Genomic DNA, 18,141 nt, shown 5'->3' with positions numbered 1-18,141 from the left:
TTTTCACAAGGACATTGGTGTGTGTGTGGCTGCAGTTCTTATTCACTGGAACACAGTGTTAGAAACTAGAGAGAACACTAGCAGCTCTCTGTGGCCTGTATCGTCTCCTCTTCATCCAGTTATACGTTACAGAGAACCTTCCTGCTCCCTACCTATCTGGAAATAGACTCACTGTGTGATACTGGATACTGTACCTGGGCTGTGATTAGAGTTAGGCACAGGGTGTGTGTGGGGGTTTGTATGTGTGTGTGTGGGGGGGCGGGGGGGCTTGTGAGTGTGTCAGGTGTGTGTGTGCGCGCGTGTCAGGTGTGTGTGTGTGTATTCTCGGTACCTGAGCCATAGCTGTCTGTGGAGGACTGGGAGATGGATCGGGACAGAGAGCGGCGGCCGATCTTGGTGGGACGTTTGTTGAACTCCTGTTTCTGGTCCGCAAACTGGATCTGCTGGCAGAGAGGGGGGAATGAGACCACAATGCCCACACAAGCACCAATGTCCAACCTCCAACACCCACTCAAAAACAAAAAATGCAGTAACTCCTTCCCTGATATACTTTTTTCTTGTTGGCCCCTTGCACATCTTAAAGGAAGTATCAGATGGGTATAGTCTAAGCAATATGATAACCGTAGCACTCAAGGCTATGTATAGTTCCCACCATTTATCCACATCAGGGTTCTGTAAGATCTATAAGGGGTGTGGAGGCATCAAGTGTCTATGGGTTAGGGGCTAGTGATTGATTTAGCACAACAGTTCATTGCTAAGGTCTGAATCGAGCCTAGTCAGCTCACCACTAGACTCTACATACAGTGAACAACCCAATGGTTACATCACGATTTATCTGCAGTAACATCGTTAGACCTACATTCTACTAACAGGCTAGAGCCAGAGAGGCAGCTTTGGTTTGGATGGAATATGACGTTAATCCTGCTGCTGGTAATATTGATGGATTACTTACTGGTGCCATAAAACCAGCAACAAGGACACAATAACTTCATGGAAAAATAAAACAGCCAGCGATGCCGTATGTGATCGTGATAAAATGGGATGTAAAGCATATTCATCTCAGTGATGTAGAGCGGTATTGTTGAATGAATATGTAACACTATACAATCTGGACAAATCACTCCAAATATGAGCCCAGGGAGATTTCACAGATAAAAATAGGATTTTGCAGCACCAAAAGAGTTTAGTTATTTTTCTGTTCATGTAGTTCTTCTTTAATCTTATCCGGTTTCGTTTTCCAAGCACCTGGAATACACTTCAATGTGTGCGAACATTCCGCTTATCATCTGAGTGCAAAACAAATCGTAAACAGTCTAATGAGTGTGTGTACGCACAAACACTGACACAGGACACAGTCACGCTGAAATACGCCCACAGAGTGTCTGAAGAACATCCAGAGTACCAGATGTGTCTGTTCACCTCTCTATACAGGAAGCTGCGGCATGACTACTGAGAGACAGAGAGGGAGTGGGAGGGAATCGTGGATGTGCAATCTGAATTTAACACCACCAACCAGACAAATGGATCTGAGTCATGGGAGAGACAAAGGTCTTGCATACTCATGATAGTGAGTCAGGTTTTTCAAGTATCCACTTGGTTCCCTCATCATGGCTTCCTTCCTCTTCACTCAGAGGGAGAGGCATGGCTGGTGGAATTGGTTTGTATTAGGATCCCCATTAGCTGTTGCAGAAGCAGCAGCTCCTCTTCCTGGGGTCCACACGTGGTATTATATTAACACTGGCATTACAACCATCCATGGTAACTGAGTCGCACTGACCAAACTTATATACACAGTCCTCAAACCGGCCACTCTCAAACGTCTCTTTCTCTCCTTCTCCCTTACACACCCACCATACAGTGCTCGGACACAAGTCTGCGTCTGCCAACCAAACAAATGCAGAACAAGCAGAAAAAGTCACCAGCAATGAGGCCCAAGACAATAAGATCCATATACGCCTGTACACATATGTAGATTGAAATTCATCTTCTACCGAAGCCTGTCAGTCCCAACCTAATCCATCCTCCTCCTGTCTTACCTTCCTCCTACTGGGTTCACCTCCACTGTCATCATCCTTCTTCTTCGACAACATGACTCAGTGGAGCGGTGTGAGGTGAGAAACGGTGTTTGGATTAGAGGGTGTGTGTCTGGAAAACGAGCAGTTATGGGCCTGGTCCATTTATACCCTCTAATTACCCAGACTGCTTTACCCCGATCCAGCCCTAACTGGTCCGGACTGTCACCCATGTGCTGTGCCTCAGAAACAATGCAGAATTGTTCCCCACTCACCCTCTACTTGTTTAATTGTTAATTGTTCACAGGCTGGATTGGATTGGGGATTCGTTATCACGGCCAACAACCGTGTGACCCTGAATGGCTCTTGGCTGGGGACTATTGAGGTCATCCACAGCAGACCGGTGGACCCAGGGTGAAATGGTAGGAAGGAGGGTTGCAGAGCTGTATTTTGGAGGGGATCAGGACAGTGGGTTCTGCCAAGGAGAGGCCCTGGGCTACCACCACTGGGACAGACAATAGAGTCTTTGTGTAACTGATTAGGCCCATCTGTGTGTGTTTGTGTGAGACCAAGACTGCTGTACTAGAAAAATAATGTAGACTATAGGCCTAGAAGAAATATAGGCCTACATGATCTCTATGGTGGTAGTTTACAATAGACAATGCCCACTTGCCCAGCAGTGAGAGATCACATAACATCAAAGGTTTGGCTTCATTTCTTGCAAAACATTTCAATCTGTTACTTGTTTCAATCAAAGTTCAAACCAAGGGTCACTGAGGGGCAACGACAGGAAACAGATTTCAAACTTGGCCATCCGACTTGCTCCTTATGCCAGATCGTCATGCAAGTGTCTGACGGAAACGGACTGCTTGGACATGTGCCTCCTGAGCAAACTCCTCTGCGCCATCCAACACAAACACAAACACACACAACCATGACATTTGGGTCTAAGAGGTTTCATAGGGCAGGAGTAAAGGATTCAGGGTCAGTAAACAAAGCATTAATCCAACAGACTTAATCAAGGATTTAGACCTGTGCAATCAGACACACTGGCTGACTACTGACACATTCCAGGAGAACTAACTGTGTTGGCTATAAAATAAATAGGAGATAGAATGCCAAGAATGGGGACTGTGGCAATTGATAACTTCCATTTCGTAATATGTGTTAGACAAGGTCAGTACCAGAATATAAGTGAGGCTGACATGCATGATCAGTGTTTGGACATTCAATGAATGCATGAGCAAACACAGGCTTTTGAATGAGTTCCATTTCGAATGTTAATATCCATCCACCACTACATTGAGGAGACCATGTTGTTATTATTGCAGATAATGTGAATTGATTATATGCTATTCAAATACACTCCCCTTGTTTCCTCGAATGATCATATGTTGCTCTAAAAGCCAATTTATGCTTGATCCGAAAATGTGGTCGGAGGCTTCGTATGGAGGGTGTGACACAATTGCGGAGATTCCGGAGGCATGCAGAGTCCAAATCACACTCCGTACCGCATCGCGCCTCTCAAATTTTGTGGAGGGCTCCGTATAGCTCCGTAATGATTTGGTTGACGGTAGGTGGGGGCGGTACGTCCTGTATAAACACAAACGCACTTCCTTGACAACAGCTCTGCTAAGCGCAAGAAGTATGAAAGCCCTGACTGCGGCGGATGCATTGCAGTAAATGCTGTACGGCCACTTCAGACGTCGGATTGCCCATGCTCACAGCTGCACGCATAGCATTAGCATAATGTGAGTGAGAGATGATAGTTATGCAAGAAAGAGAGAGAGGGAGGGAGGACCACAGACTGCTAGCAGGGTACAGGGTAAACTGCCTCCCTGCCCTATAGCAGCATTCTGGCCCTGCACTAGGATTACCTAACTGGGTTAAACCAGACTGAACGCTGTGCCCACCATTGTAGTGAAACAACAGTGAAACTTAGGGAAAACAGTTTGGCTAAGGATTATCAGCAGTGCATGATAAAAACTGGATAGCCTACATTTCCTGCGGAACAGTAAAACGCATTGATCACCGAGCAGAGGGAGGAGATGTTTCAACAGATTAGAGGAAAATATTATTGACTGTAGTGGGGAAGACCATTCATCTAGAAATATGAACTGCTGTAATTCATCTTGATCACTGACACGAGAGAGCAACCATGTGGATCTCTCCAATGCGGCTAAGGGAATACTCATAGCTAGGCCTAATTGTCCATATTAGTGCATGAAATAGATTAATCAATTTCTATACCACCAGTAACCATTGAAGTAGGATTGGGATTGGACTGGACCAATGATTCCTCTTAATCCCACATCCAGGATGAGACATGAGACAGGGCAAGGGTCCCAGAGAGAGAGAGAGAGATCAAAGCCTTCTGTGGTACACTACCAATGCTGCATAGTAGTAGTGAATACTAGTCTTCTCTCTCCCTGCATCCTACTGCAGAGTCTGCATTAACGGTATTAACCTTGCAGAACTGCACAGCACATAATACATACATTATGCATGTTCAGTGATTGCAAGGCTAATGAGAGGTGAATAATAGATGCTAACCCAACACTGCCTAACAGAGCCCACGGTCACCAAAGCCTGCCACCTCTCACTGGAGCAGGGCATGGCTAGTTGACTGTTGCCTAGAGGAACCTGGTCAATGTTGGCCAGCCAGCCAGGCAGAATCACAAGCACACCCATGGCCCAAACGACCATCCCGTGCCACATTTGTAGTGTCTGGGGAAGACAGGTGCCAGGTGCCCCCTCAGCCCAGACAGAGAGGTGTCTGCATTGGCAAGGTTGCATCACCAGGTGGCAGTGTGTTCGCTTGGCAAGGCGGGCTTTGGAAGTTGTGTAACATTACTGACTGGCCGAGACCACCAAAGGTGAGGTCTCATTAAGCAATAAGGCCCACGGCTAAGGGTTGTTCTGAGGCACATTGCGTCGTGCCTAAGAACAGCCCTTAGCCGTGGTATATTTGCCATATACCACAAACCCCCGAGTTGCCTTATTGATATTATAAACTGGTTACCAACGTAATTAGAGCAGTAAAAAGTAATTTGTCATACCCATGGTATACGGTCTGATATACCACGGCTTTCAGCCAATCAGCATTCAGGGCTCGAACCACCGGGGTTTAATTGTGGTTATATACTTTATTATTATTGTGCTGTAGTCATACACATTCAGTGGCCAGTTTATTAGATACACTCATCTAGTACCGGGTCAGACCCCACTGTAGCAATTTAAAATAAACAAAATATTTTACCTTTATTTAACTAGGCAAGTCACGGCCAAACCCGGATGACGCTGGGCCAATTGTGCGTCGCCTTATGGGACTCCCAATCACGGCCGGTTGTGATACAGCCTGGAATCGAACCAGGGGGTCTGTAGTGACGCCTCAAGCACTGAGATGTAGTGCCTTAGACCGCTGCGCCACTTGGGAGCCCAATGAAGGGATGTACCTGGTCAGCAACAAGGTTCAGATATGCTGTGGCTTTCAAACGTTGCTCAACTATCAAGGGGCCTAACGTGTGCCAGGAACACATTCCCCACACCATTACACCACCAGCCTGTACCATTGACACCAGGCAGGATGGGGCCATGGACTCATGCTGCTTACGTCAAATCTTGACTGCCATCAGCATGACACAACAGGAACCGGGATTTGTCGGACCAGGCAATGTTTTTCCACTGCTCAATTGTCCAGTGGCCGGCCTGTTAGCTTGCACTAACGTTCAATCGAACAGTAACTGAAGGCCTTGATGCCTGTCTGCCTGCTTATATAGCAAGCTACGGCCACGTGATTGTCTGTAGTAGCAAACCATTTGTGAATAAACTGGCCACAGAGTGTATATTAGCCATAATACTATAGTATACTGGAAGAGCATGAGGCCGACATGTGTGTTGCTCCAGGCCCAGCCTCACTAGGGTCGGCTGCAGGGTAAGCTGTTCCAGGGCGAAGCCACAGAGCAGAGTGACACCCACTGAGCAGCCAGCCTCCATGGGGTCTGAAACTCTGGAAAGAGTTCCAGCGAGAAGAGGGACTTCAAACAACACAGAGCACCAGGCTACAGTCCTGAGAAAAATAAACAGGCATATATGTGATCAGATGTGATACTGTGGAATCACACCAGGCAGAATCCATGGTTCAAAACAGAGAGAATGGAAACAGACAGGGAGGGAGGTGCCGGAGACACATGGGACCAGTACAGGCCTGGACGGATGATACTGGGTGGGTTGGAGGACTATGAGAAAGGGAGAGGGAACGAGAGCAAGGAAGAATGAAGACAAGACAGGAAGAGGAATTCAACGTTTGAGAGAGGGAGAGTGAAAGGAGGAGTGAGAAATTGAAAATAAAAGAAATAGGGAGAGAAAGAGAGAAAGAGTGAGTACAAGACAAATGTACTAAAAGACTATGTACTACGACACCAGCCTGTGCAAATACTCTGCACACGCAGTTGGAGTATGTGTGTGAGAGGCATCAGAACTCTGGGCTTCCATCCCTGCAGCTGACAGGCAGTACTCTTTGTGATATTCTGCCAACACTAGCTACAGACTGTGCTCTGCTCTGGTTGGAGGGCTCATAGCTGGATGGGGAGAAGTGGAGTGTCAGGCCATCCTGATTCCTGACATGACAGCACATCAGCTGGATCAGACCAGGAAAAATACACAAACCTCTTGAAGCAATAAAGGGAGGCCAGGGCATGTCGAGAGAAGATAAAAAAAACTTAAAGATGTACTCTTTTCAGCATCAGCAATAGCTTTTCATTAGGTCAGAGTACAGCGCGTCAACCCCAAACCGAGTCAGTCTGTTTCAGAAAGTAGGCTGGCCCTCTGAAGGCTCGTAGATCGATGCATTGCACTATTTTTGTTTATAAAGCCCTCCTGCATAAACTTCCGACGTACCTTTCATCATTGTTAACTTAGACGTACGAGAGAAGACTCCGTCTCAGGGATGGCTAACCCTTCGATCTCCACTGAGTTAGGTAAATCTGCTTTAAGGTTTTTTGCACCTTACTTGTGGAAAAATCTGCAAGGCACTCTAAAATTGGATGAATTGGTGCCTCTAGGGCAATTCAACAAGGCTGATTGAGGACCTTTTTACTGAAGAATGTGTTTGTTGTCTATGACTGTTTTGCTTTTCGAGTATTGATGTGAATATTGACATGTATAGATGTAAAAGAAAAGGAAGAAAAAAGAGCATGGTCTCAGCATGACTCCCTGTCAAAATAAAGGTTGAAAATAAAGTGATTGTACACATTCTGTTTCCCACCAACACCTAGGTATTATCTAAAGACAACTTTATAGCTACAATTGCTCTCCCTCCCTCCCTCCCTCTCCATGAAGGACTGTATTCAGCGGGAAAACACTAGTCCGACTAAGTTCACTTCCAGTCCCCTTTACTCATCCACAACCAGAACTAACAACGCATTCAGAGAGGTACCACAAAACAATGCACCCAGAAGCATTGATATCAATAATGCGGCAATCATTTGGTGCAGATGACAATGATAAGCCTGTATGTGGAGCCCACACCGGCATGACATGCAATATAATTGAGTCAGCGTAACGTGATGCCCTGAAGGAAGTTTGAAAACTGAGGAGAGCAGGCCTTTGTAACAGGAGCCTGGGAACTAGCCTTCCCCAGACAGAGCAGGGTGGAGCCCACACCGGCAGACATGAGATGGGGGAATGCACGCAAAGGGCTGGGTGATCACTGCTTAAGCGCTGATCTGCAATGTAATGATTGACTGCATGAGAAGTCTGTCCACTGAAACTGACCAGATCCCAAGATGCTCTGTCATTTTCAAGGATAGAAGAAGTTGGCGACATGCGCAGCGGTCTAAGGCACTGCATCTCAGTGCTTGAGGCGTCACTACAGACCCCCTGGTTCGATTCCAGGCTGTATCACAACCGGCCGTGATTGGGAGTCCCATAGGGCGGCACACAATTTGCCCATTGTCGTCCGGGTTTGGCCGGTGAAGGCCGTCATTGTAAATAAGAATTTGTTCTTAACTGACTTGCCTAGTTAAATAAAAGGTATATGATGCCAGGACAGCAGAGTCACTGACCACCTTCCGGAGACACTTGAAACCCTACCTCTTTAAGGAATACCTGGAATAGTATAAAGTAATCCTTCCCCCACACTAAAAAAAATAAAAATTTCAAAAACAAACAAAAAAAGAAAGTGGTTGTCCCACTGGCTATCATAAGTTGAATGCACCAATTTGTAAGTCGCTCTGGATAAGAGCGTCTGCTAAATGATGTAAATGTATAAAATAAAAAAATAAAATATTGAGTGAGTGAGTGAGGCATTTAAAATATATCTCCCAACATCCTCTGCCAGTTTCCCACTCCATATCATGTTGCCAAACTTAACAAACATGGGAAGACAAAACCCAGGATTTTTTAATCAGTTACCGCCCTCGGTGAAGAAGTTTGACCTTTCAAACAATGAGGCAATGAAAAGCACCAGAACAGAGCGCGGGACCGAACTGAACTGAGTGAACTTTGATGTGGTGAGGTTTTTCCCGCTTCGGAGACACAAAGGTGAAGTCAGTTGACGAGCTGAAGGGAAGGGAAAACTCAGTCCCTAACAGATTGTTAAGTAAACAGAGGCTAGTCCAATGGGCCGCCGCAGACGGTGATACGTCTTTGAGAAAGATGACATGGATTGCGCTGTCTCTAAGGCATGGCACAGCCAGGACAGGCCATTCCTCAGAGTCCTTTACTCTCAGAGAGCTCACAGATCAGTTTGTTACAGCAGAGGAACATTGTGCCTTTGTGAAATCCAGGGAAAATACAGTAGAAGGGAGTGAGAGAGAGAGACGGCTTATTGTCTTTGATTCCAGGGGAGGGAGGATATCTGTGTGTGTGTGTGTGAGTAAACTGATCCTTGCGTGTGAAGTGTGCATACTCCAATGTGGCCCTTGAGCTGTTCAGAGACACATCCAGAGCAGGCCCTATGTGTGTGTACTCAGCTGTAGTGACAGGGGTTGGAGCCTGGACTGCTACAATGTGGATGGTGGGGGAGTGGTTGCTTCAACAAATAAACCAGACCCAGTCTTAACTGGGCTATAAGAGGAACACAAGTATGTGATTGAGCTGTGCTTTGGTTTTAAGAGATCCCAAATCTGTCTTTAGGACATGGTTATCACATTAGGCTAGATCTTTAGTGCGTGTAAAATCTGACTGTGAAAGGTAACGAAGGGTGAGATAATTAGGCCTACTGAGAAGAGATTGTCGACACCATAAGTCTCTCTGGCTAAGTTGAGGAGAGTCTTGGCAGGGTGGGCTGAGGACAGCCTGGCATGAGTGTCCTATTGTTCTCATCAGAACAGTCTTCAAACGATTGAGCCGATCCGCCTCTTACTGCCCATTTTAGATGATACTGGTCAAAACTAACCATAATGCTACATCCCCCCCAGGAATTTACCCATTAACTACAAGTTACTGAGTTTCCTTCAAGAATAACATCTCACCAAATTACTGCTGCAGACTCCCTCAGAGTCTTATTGGCGGTGGGTGCTTTAGTTAGAGAATCTTTGAAACCTAGAACCACAACAAACCTGAACATCTAGACTCATTCCGGAAACTTCTGTTTTCTTCCTTTAAGTTGTACCAGCTGCTGAATCCCACGTACAATGTGCGCATCCAACAAGTCTGATGATCCATTCATGACACTGGCCTGACACCTCGGTTTGAGGACGTGGGATCTTACACATTCTTTTTCTAAATGATGCCTATTATTCAAAGGGTTTTAATGGAGATGGGAAGGACACTGGGACAAGCCACACCATGTTCAGAGGAAAATATAGCTTCAGGCTTCAATAGAAGTGTCATACAGTACATCGCCATCGGTACTTGAGTTGAAATGATGCCCTTTATGATGATAGAGCAGAGTTTATGTAATTATATAGGCAACAGCTCTGCACATGCTCCACTTTCCCACAGATTCTCACAAATCTGCAAAGTTAAAAGTTCCCCTGGTTAGCCTCCATTAGAATCTGTTTCAAGAGACCCATGGTTCATAAACCTACCATCGCCATCCACCCAATACTTAACTGACTTGAGTCAGTCAGAGCAAAAGAGACATTCAAACTGATGCAAGGTTGTCAGTAGTTAGCCAGAGGAAAGAAGGAAGTGTTCTCTGTGGCGCAGTGGTCTAAGGCACTGCATCACAGTGCTAGCTGTGCCACTAGAGATCCTGGTTTGAATCCAGGCTCTGTCGTTGCCGGCCGCGACCGGGAGACCCATGGGGCGGCGCACAATTGGCCCAGCGTCGTCCAGGGTAGGGGAGGGAATGGCCGGCAGGGAGAGCATGGCGTTTGCAACGCCAGGGTTGTGGGTTCGATTCCCACGGGGGGCCAGTATGAAAAATAATGTATGCACTCACTAACTGTAAGTCGCTCTGGATAAGAGCGTCTGCTAAATGACTAAAATGTAAATGTAAATTCTCTATAAAGGGAGCAACCACATGCTGTTAGTCCCCTCAGACCTTACTCAGGCTCTCTTCACAGGGGAGTTGGCTACTCTCATAGGCAAACAAGTTCTTGGAACAGACTGTCCAGGAGTCAGATGCTTTGTGGTTTGCCGAGATACAAATCAGGTCACCGTCACGTGGCGGCAGCTTTCGACAGCACAGAGATTGAGGGTCCATTTTATGAATTCAGCTTCTAAATGCTAAACAAAAACAAATGGACTGGCGAAAGATCAGGGTCAGGGATATAAAATGGAGAAAAGATTAATGGTGGTCATAAAATCCGGAATTCCGGATTGTTCAGAAAAAAGAAAGAAATCTCATGTGTCGACTGCAGGGTGAGGTCTGACACTTCTGAATGTTATGACTCCTATTTTTACAGACACACTTTACTTGGTGTCAACATCATGTTTCCATCCGCCACGGATTCACTGGCAAGACTGGGCAGGCACCAAACCATTCACTGGCTGGCAACATTTGTGACATTGAGGTTAATGTCTGTCAACAAACAGGGGAAATGGAGGAACAGGGCACCACACACACTTCTCCATAGAGACCTGGTTTTGAATAGCCTACTCAGCGATCCTCAAAAGACAACTAACTTTCTAAAAACTAGGCTAGGCTTAACGGGACAAGAGCAGAGCACAGGCCATGTCAACAACTTAGTCTCCAACCGGAGTCCTTTTTAGGAGTGTAATTGAGGGTGAAACATAGCTCCCCTTTGGGACCAGCTGGCAGGGGTGACGTGGCAGAGAACACCCACACACTGGCTGCTGCACCTGCTCTCAGTGAGGAGGGAGAAGTGCCCCAGTGAGGAGAACACAATGCTTACCCCTTACAGGAGGGAGTTCTTACAATGTGACATTGTTCTAAGAATATGGATCTCCAACGGGTAATAAGAGCCTACACGCATAGAAATAGAATTTGAAGAATTTCTATGAGTCTGCGGGGTAAGCAGCAACCATTCACATAAACAGAAATGTCCCTTTTTCAGGACCCTCTCTTTCAAAGATAATTCGTAAAAATCCAAATAACTTCACAGATCTTCATTGTAAAGGGTTTAAACACTGTTTCCCATGCTTGTTCAATGGAACCATAAACAATTAATGAACATGCACCCGTGGAACGGTCGTTAAGACACTAACAGCTTACAGACGGTAGGCAATTAAGGTCACAGTTATGAAAGCTTGGGACACTAAAGAGGCCATTCTACTGACTCTGAAAAACACCAAAAGAAAGATGCCCAGGGTCCCTGCTCATCTGCGTGAACGTGCCTTAGGCATGCTGCAAGGAGGCATGAGGACTGCAGATGTGGCCAGGGCAATAAATTGCAATGTCCGTACTGTGAGACGCCTAAGACAGCGCTACAGGGAGACAGGACGGACAGCTGATCGTCCTCGCAGTGGCAGACCACGTGTAACAACACCTGCACAGGATCGGTACATCCGAACATCACACCTGCGAGACAGGTACAGGCAACAACTTCCCAAGTTACACCAGGAATGCACAATCCCTCCATCAGTGCTCAGACTGTCCGCAATAGGTTGAGAGAGGCTGGACTGAGGGCTTGTAGGCCTGTAGTAAGGCAGGTCCTCACCAGACATCACCAGCAACAACGTCGCCTATGGGCACAAACCCACCGTCACTGGACCAGACAGGACTGGCAAAAAGTGTTCTTCACTGACATGTTGCGGTTTTGTCTCACCAGGGGTGATGTTCGGATTCGCGTTTATCGTCGAAGGAATGAGCGTTACACCGAGGCCTGTACTCTGGAGAGGGATCGATTTGGAGGTGGCGGGTCCGTCATGGTCTGGGGCGGTGTGTCACAGCATCATCGGACTGAGCTTGTTGTCATTGCAGGCAATCCCAACGGTACCCTTCCTGCAGGCTCATCCTGACATGATCCAATGATCCTCACCCTCCGATCCAACAGGTCCCACACGTGCTCAATGGGATTGAGATCTGGGCTCTTCGCTGGCCATGGCAGGGTGGGAACACTGACAGAACGAGCAGTATGGCTGGTGGCATTGTCATGCTGGAGGGTATGCCTCCAGCATGACAATGCCACCAGCCATACTGCTCGTTCTGTGCGTGATTTCCTGCAAGACAGGAATGTCAGTGTTCTGCCATGGCCAGCGAAGAGCCCAGATCTCAATCCCATTGAGCACGTCTGGGACCTGTTGGATCGGAGGGTGAGGGCTAGGGTCATTCCCCCCAGAAATGTCTGGGAACTTGCAGGTGCCTTGGTGGAAGTGTGGGGTAACATCTCACAGCAAGAACTGGCAAATCTGGTGCAGTCCATGAGGAGGAGATGCACTGCAGTACTTAATGCAGCTGGTGGCCACACCAGATACTGACTGTTACTTTTCATTTTGACCCCTCCTTTGTTCAGGGACACATTATTCAATTTCTGTTAGTCACATGTCTGTGGAACTTGTTCAGTTCATGTCTCAGTTGTTGAATCTTGTTATGTTCATACAAATATTTACACATGTTAAGTTTGCTGAAAATAAACGCAGTTGACAGTGAGAGGACGTTTCTTTTTTTTTCTGAGTTTAGATCGCTGAGTGGAGAAACACGTTGAGGCTCTTATTTCAACATTTTATTTTATTCACAATAATAACTATGTTGAGGCTCAAGGATACTGCTTACATAAAGTGCTTTGTGTTGTATGTTTCCACTTACGTCATTCCCTGGTGCTTACCTAAAACCAGCAGCACTCCTACAGGACCTTCAGAGCAACTGAAGAGGCTGTTCTTTGAGATCGCCCACTAACACTGTGCCTCATATACACTCATTCATACACTCCTTTCCCTCATTCACTCGCTTCCGCCGGCCACGACTCGCCTAACACAGACGAGCAAAAGAGTGAGAGGCTAGGCCACACAGCAGTCTACCCATTTTATTCAGCCTCCCCAGCCCTGCTGTCACGGAGTAGCACTCCATTAGAGGACGACTGGATCAAAACAGACCCAGATAATGCAGGACAAAGTGCCCCCTGATTATACTGAGACGAGATACAAACGACAAAAAGGTACATGGTGTGCTATATAGACTAAATGAAAGGCTGAGGGAACAGATTTTTTAACAACAGAAATGTAGTAGGCCTAGCTCTGAAAAGAAATGTTTGCATGGGAAATCCTCACAAGAAAACAAGATGTCTGTAGCTACATAATGAAATAGTGCATCTTATGATTGTCTTTTGTACTTTAGTTTACCTTTAAAATATGGTTCTCACACATCAAATAAAATATTATACAAAAATGCATTGCTTACTACAATTGAAATTTGCAGGGCTAACATTATTCAGACTTTGGATTGGAGGGGGGTTGAGTTTGGAGGTTCAGGGAAGATCCAACCGTGTGTCTACTAGACTAAGTACTAGGGGGTAATTTTGGCGTTTGGGACAGCTGGCCAGAAGGGTCTTGTTTTCGGGACTTATCAGCATGTAAGACACCCACACAGTTAATAATTATATTTCTTCTGTGAGTAGGACAGACAGACACTGACTGGCACAGTGAGAAAATAAAGTTATCGTTGAAATCTGGACAGACAGCCAGAGGCTCACCCTGCTCAGCTACCATTTAGGGACAGCCAGCACGGCCAGACATGACCCAGAGTTGGACTCTGTGTGGGCTGGATTGCCCTCAGTATTCCTGGACACTAAAACCCCCCTTTTCCCTGAGAGAGCTTCCATTTCTTTCTCCCCACCCACTCCTCACAGATCCAATAGCAGAAACGCACACAATGACCATGCCATACAACCCCTCTAAGGGCACAAACCCAAATGGAAAAGATGATACATTCACAAGATTGTAAACAGAGACAATTGTTATATTAACAGTATATTTGGGGTAGACTTCTTTGGCCTCCACACCATTGACTGTATGGGTCTGTCCACAGCCAGGCTGATATTGAGTAGCCCTGACAGATAAGCCGATAGCCCCAGAACTGCAGCGCCAGCACATTTACGTTCACTCTGATTTATGAATTTCAGTGCTGCTTGAATCCTCCATGCCTCCATGTCAATATCAACTTGGTTTGCACTGCTGCTGCTTGGAATTTGTGTGAGCAGAGCAGCACGGTAGAAAATGGGTGCTTGCAGTTTTGACCTTGAGGCCATTTTCAAAGCAGGAAGAGCAGGGCGATGAGTTAAAAAGGCTTTCATGTCCTTCCTGCACATTTCATTATGTAGGTTCCAAACACTGAGCAAGCATCCACTGGATGAATGGTGAAAACGAGAGATCCAACAGGATCATCCTCGTCAATGACAGATAAGAGGATCATCCATGCACACGGAACCATGCACACACACACACAAACAGGATTGCTCCATCCAATCGCTGCTCGGAAGCGTCTCGTGCTCTCTTCCAATGGCTGCTGAGGAGGCTGGCTACGTGAGCCTGAGTGCGAGTCAGAGGAGAGCGCAGCGCCACATGGCTGCACTAAGGGGTGTGATGTAAGAAAAACAAAGCGGTGCCCAGCTGATTTATACACACAGACAAGTGTCCCCATAAATAAGGACAATTAAGACACACACACACACAGAGCCTGGAGCCTTCAGAAATACACCCTTCAGCACATAAAGCACAGTACAGCTGCTATAGAACCAGCAGTTGGCTTCTCTTCAATCTCTTCACCCATTTCAACATGTCGCCATGAGAATGGACTCGGTGACACCGTAAAACTAAGCATGTAAGTCACTGTAAAACCAAGCAGGGAATGCCGAGGCTTAGCAGGGATTAAGCATGGCTGCCTCCTACCTACCTGCACATTCAGAAGCAGATATATCTTTGGGTCAGGCGGGATCACTGCAAACGGGGGCTTTCCCATAGCCACACACATATTGCCAAGGCTCTAAAAGCGGCAGCTGAAAAGTCTGACAATTGATGTATGATAATACAAAACATCATGAGAACACTTAGATCAAGGTCACTGTCCCAATCACTCAGGGTCGTTGTGAATCAAATCAGTCTAACCAAACATCCACTGACAGCGACACCACCAACCAATTCCAATGACTATTGATAATGGGATCTAGTGCTTTTCAATAATTTCCCTGATCAGAGAAACATGATCAATAAGCTAGATTGCCCCATTCCCCAAATCCCAGCCACACACTCATTGATGTTGCCTATCCCTCCATTGGCTGAGTGTCTATAAATGCAGCAGGATTAATACCGCAACAGTTCTGCCATTGATGCTTTTTTGTGAATAAAGCTTTTAAGGATTTAGGCATTTTAGCAAAAAAATTAAACAAAAAAAACCCTGATACTCCTAGGGGTCAGTGACATTTGCCGAAAAAGTAACAGACGGCTAGGCCTGTATCTAGCCTAAGCTTGAGAGTGATAGAAAAAAACATTTATACAGACGGGTGGCCCTCCTGTAGCTCAGTTGATAGAGCATGGCGCTTGCAACGCCAGGGTTGTGGGTTCGATTCCCACGGGGGGCCAGTATGAAAAATGTATGCACTCACTAACTGTAAGTCGCTCTGGATAAGAGCGTATGCTAAATGACTAAAATGTAAAATGGGTGGCAATTTAGAGATTATATCTCCCACAGCAAAGCAAGGGAGGGGAAGCTGGTGGATTGTGGAATTATATGTTTGTAAGAAGTTACTGAAAATAGTATGGTCTCAATGGAAATGTACAATTACATAAAACACACTGAGGGCAGTTAAGTCATTTTTAGGGTCATGCTATTCTTAGTCTACTCTGTTTAATTGCGACCGTAGAAGGGAACCAACCATCTGTGAGCTCCGAACGAATTACAAAATGTCTGCTCACGCACGTCTGCCTGACCGTAATGTAGCTTTCCCTCGCAAAAGTCAGTGGTCGTGTAATCTGGGCCGAAAAAACTGGCAGTGTCAGAGGAAGCAGCCGGTGTCAGAGGAAGGCTCTAAAAACTGCCAAAGACTCCAGCCACTGACTGTTCTCTCTGCTACCGCAGTATGTGTTACCGATGCGCCAAGTCTGGAACCAACAGGACCCTGAACAGCTTCTACTCCCAAGCCATAAGACTGCTAAATAGTTAACCAAATAGCTACCTGGACTATCTGCATTGACCCTCTTTGCACTAACCTTTGACTAATTACATACACTGCTGCTACAGTTTATTATCCATCCTGTTGCCTAGTCACTTTACCCTTACCTAGGCTATATGTACAGTGCATTCGGAAAGTATTCAGACCCCTTGACTTTTCCACATTTTGTTACTTTACATCTTTATTCTAAAATTGATTCAATATTTGTTTTCCCTCATTAATCTACACACAATACCCCATAATGACACAGCAAAAACAGGTTAATAACATTTTGCAAATATATATATATATATATATATATATTTTAAATACCTTATTTACATAAGTATTCAGACCCTTTGCTATGAGACTCGAAATTGAGCTCAGGTGCATCCTGTTTCCATTCATCATCCTTGAGATGTTTCGACAACTTGGAGTCCACCTGTGGTAAATCCAATTGATTGGACATGATTTGGAAAGGCACACACCGTCTAATATAAAGTCCCACAGTTGACAGTGCATGTCAGAGCAAAAACCAAGCCATGAGGTCGAAGGAATTGTCCGTAGAGCTCCGAGACAGGATTGTGTCGAGGCACAGATCTGCGTAAGGGTACAAAAAAAAATCTGCAGCATTGAAGGTCGCCAAGAACACAGTGGCCTCCATCATTCTTAAATGGAAGGTGATTGGAATCACCAAGACTCTTCCTAGAGCTGGCCTCCCAGCCAAACTGAGCAATCGGGGGAGAAGGGCCTTGGTCAGGGAGGTGACCAAGAACCTGATGGTCACTCTGACAGAGCTCCAGAGTTCCTCTGTGGAGATGGAAGAACCTTCCAGAAGGACAACCATCTCTGCAGCACTCCACCAATCAGTCCTTTATGGTAGAGTGGCCAGACGGAAGCCATTCCTCAGTAAAAAGGCACATGACAGCCAGCTTGGAGTTTGCCAAACGGCACCTAAAGGACTCTCAGACCATGAGAAACAAGATTGTCTGGTCTAATGAAACCAAGATTTAACTCTTTGGCCTGAATGCCAAGCTTCACGTCTGGAGGAAACCTGGCACCATCCCTACGGTTAAGCATGGTGGTGGCAGCATCATGCTGTGGGGATGTTTTTCAGCGGAACGGACTGGGAGACTAGTCAGGATCGAGGGAAAGATGAACGGAGCAAACTACAGAGAGATCCTTGATAAAAACCTGCTCCAGAGACTCAGGACCTCAGACTGGGACGAAGGTTCACCTTCCAACAGGACAACGACCCTAAGCACACAGCCAAGACAACACAGATCAAGACGAAGGAGATGATTGTGGACTACAGGAAAAGAAGAACCGTGCACACCCCCATTCTCATCGATGGGGCTGTAGTTGAGCAGGTTGAGTGCGACAAGTTCCTTGGTGTCCACATCACCAACAAACTATCATGGTCCAAACACACCAAGACAGTCGTGAAGAGGGCACGACAAAGCCTATTCCCCCTCAGGAGGGGTCTTCAGATCCTCAAGAAATTCTACAGCTGCACCATCGAGAGCATCCTGACTGGTTGCATCACTGCCTGGTATGGCAACTGCTCGGCCTCCAACCGCAAGGCACTACAGAGGGTAGTGCGTACGGCCCAGTACATCACTGGGGCCAAGCTT

General features: G+C 46.3%; 1 protein-coding gene across 2 annotated transcripts in view; it reads right to left on the bottom strand.

The window, feature by feature from the left end:
- Positions 1-18,141, bottom strand: part of LOC121543682 (putative adenosylhomocysteinase 3) — a 46,723-nt gene that overhangs the window by 19,828 nt on the left and 8,754 nt on the right. For both annotated transcript variants that reach the window (XM_041853782.2, XM_041853784.2), the window contains exon 2: positions 332-440. In XM_041853782.2, the coding sequence (XP_041709716.1) occupies positions 332-440 (109 nt within the window). The remainder of the gene's footprint in view (positions 1-331; positions 441-18,141) is intronic.

Source organism: Coregonus clupeaformis, unplaced genomic scaffold (assembly GCF_020615455.1).
Source record: "Coregonus clupeaformis isolate EN_2021a unplaced genomic scaffold, ASM2061545v1 scaf0234, whole genome shotgun sequence".
In the NCBI taxonomy this organism is placed as follows: Eukaryota; Metazoa; Chordata; class Actinopteri; order Salmoniformes; family Salmonidae; genus Coregonus; species Coregonus clupeaformis.
This window is presented reverse-complemented; position numbering and strand designations above follow the sequence as displayed.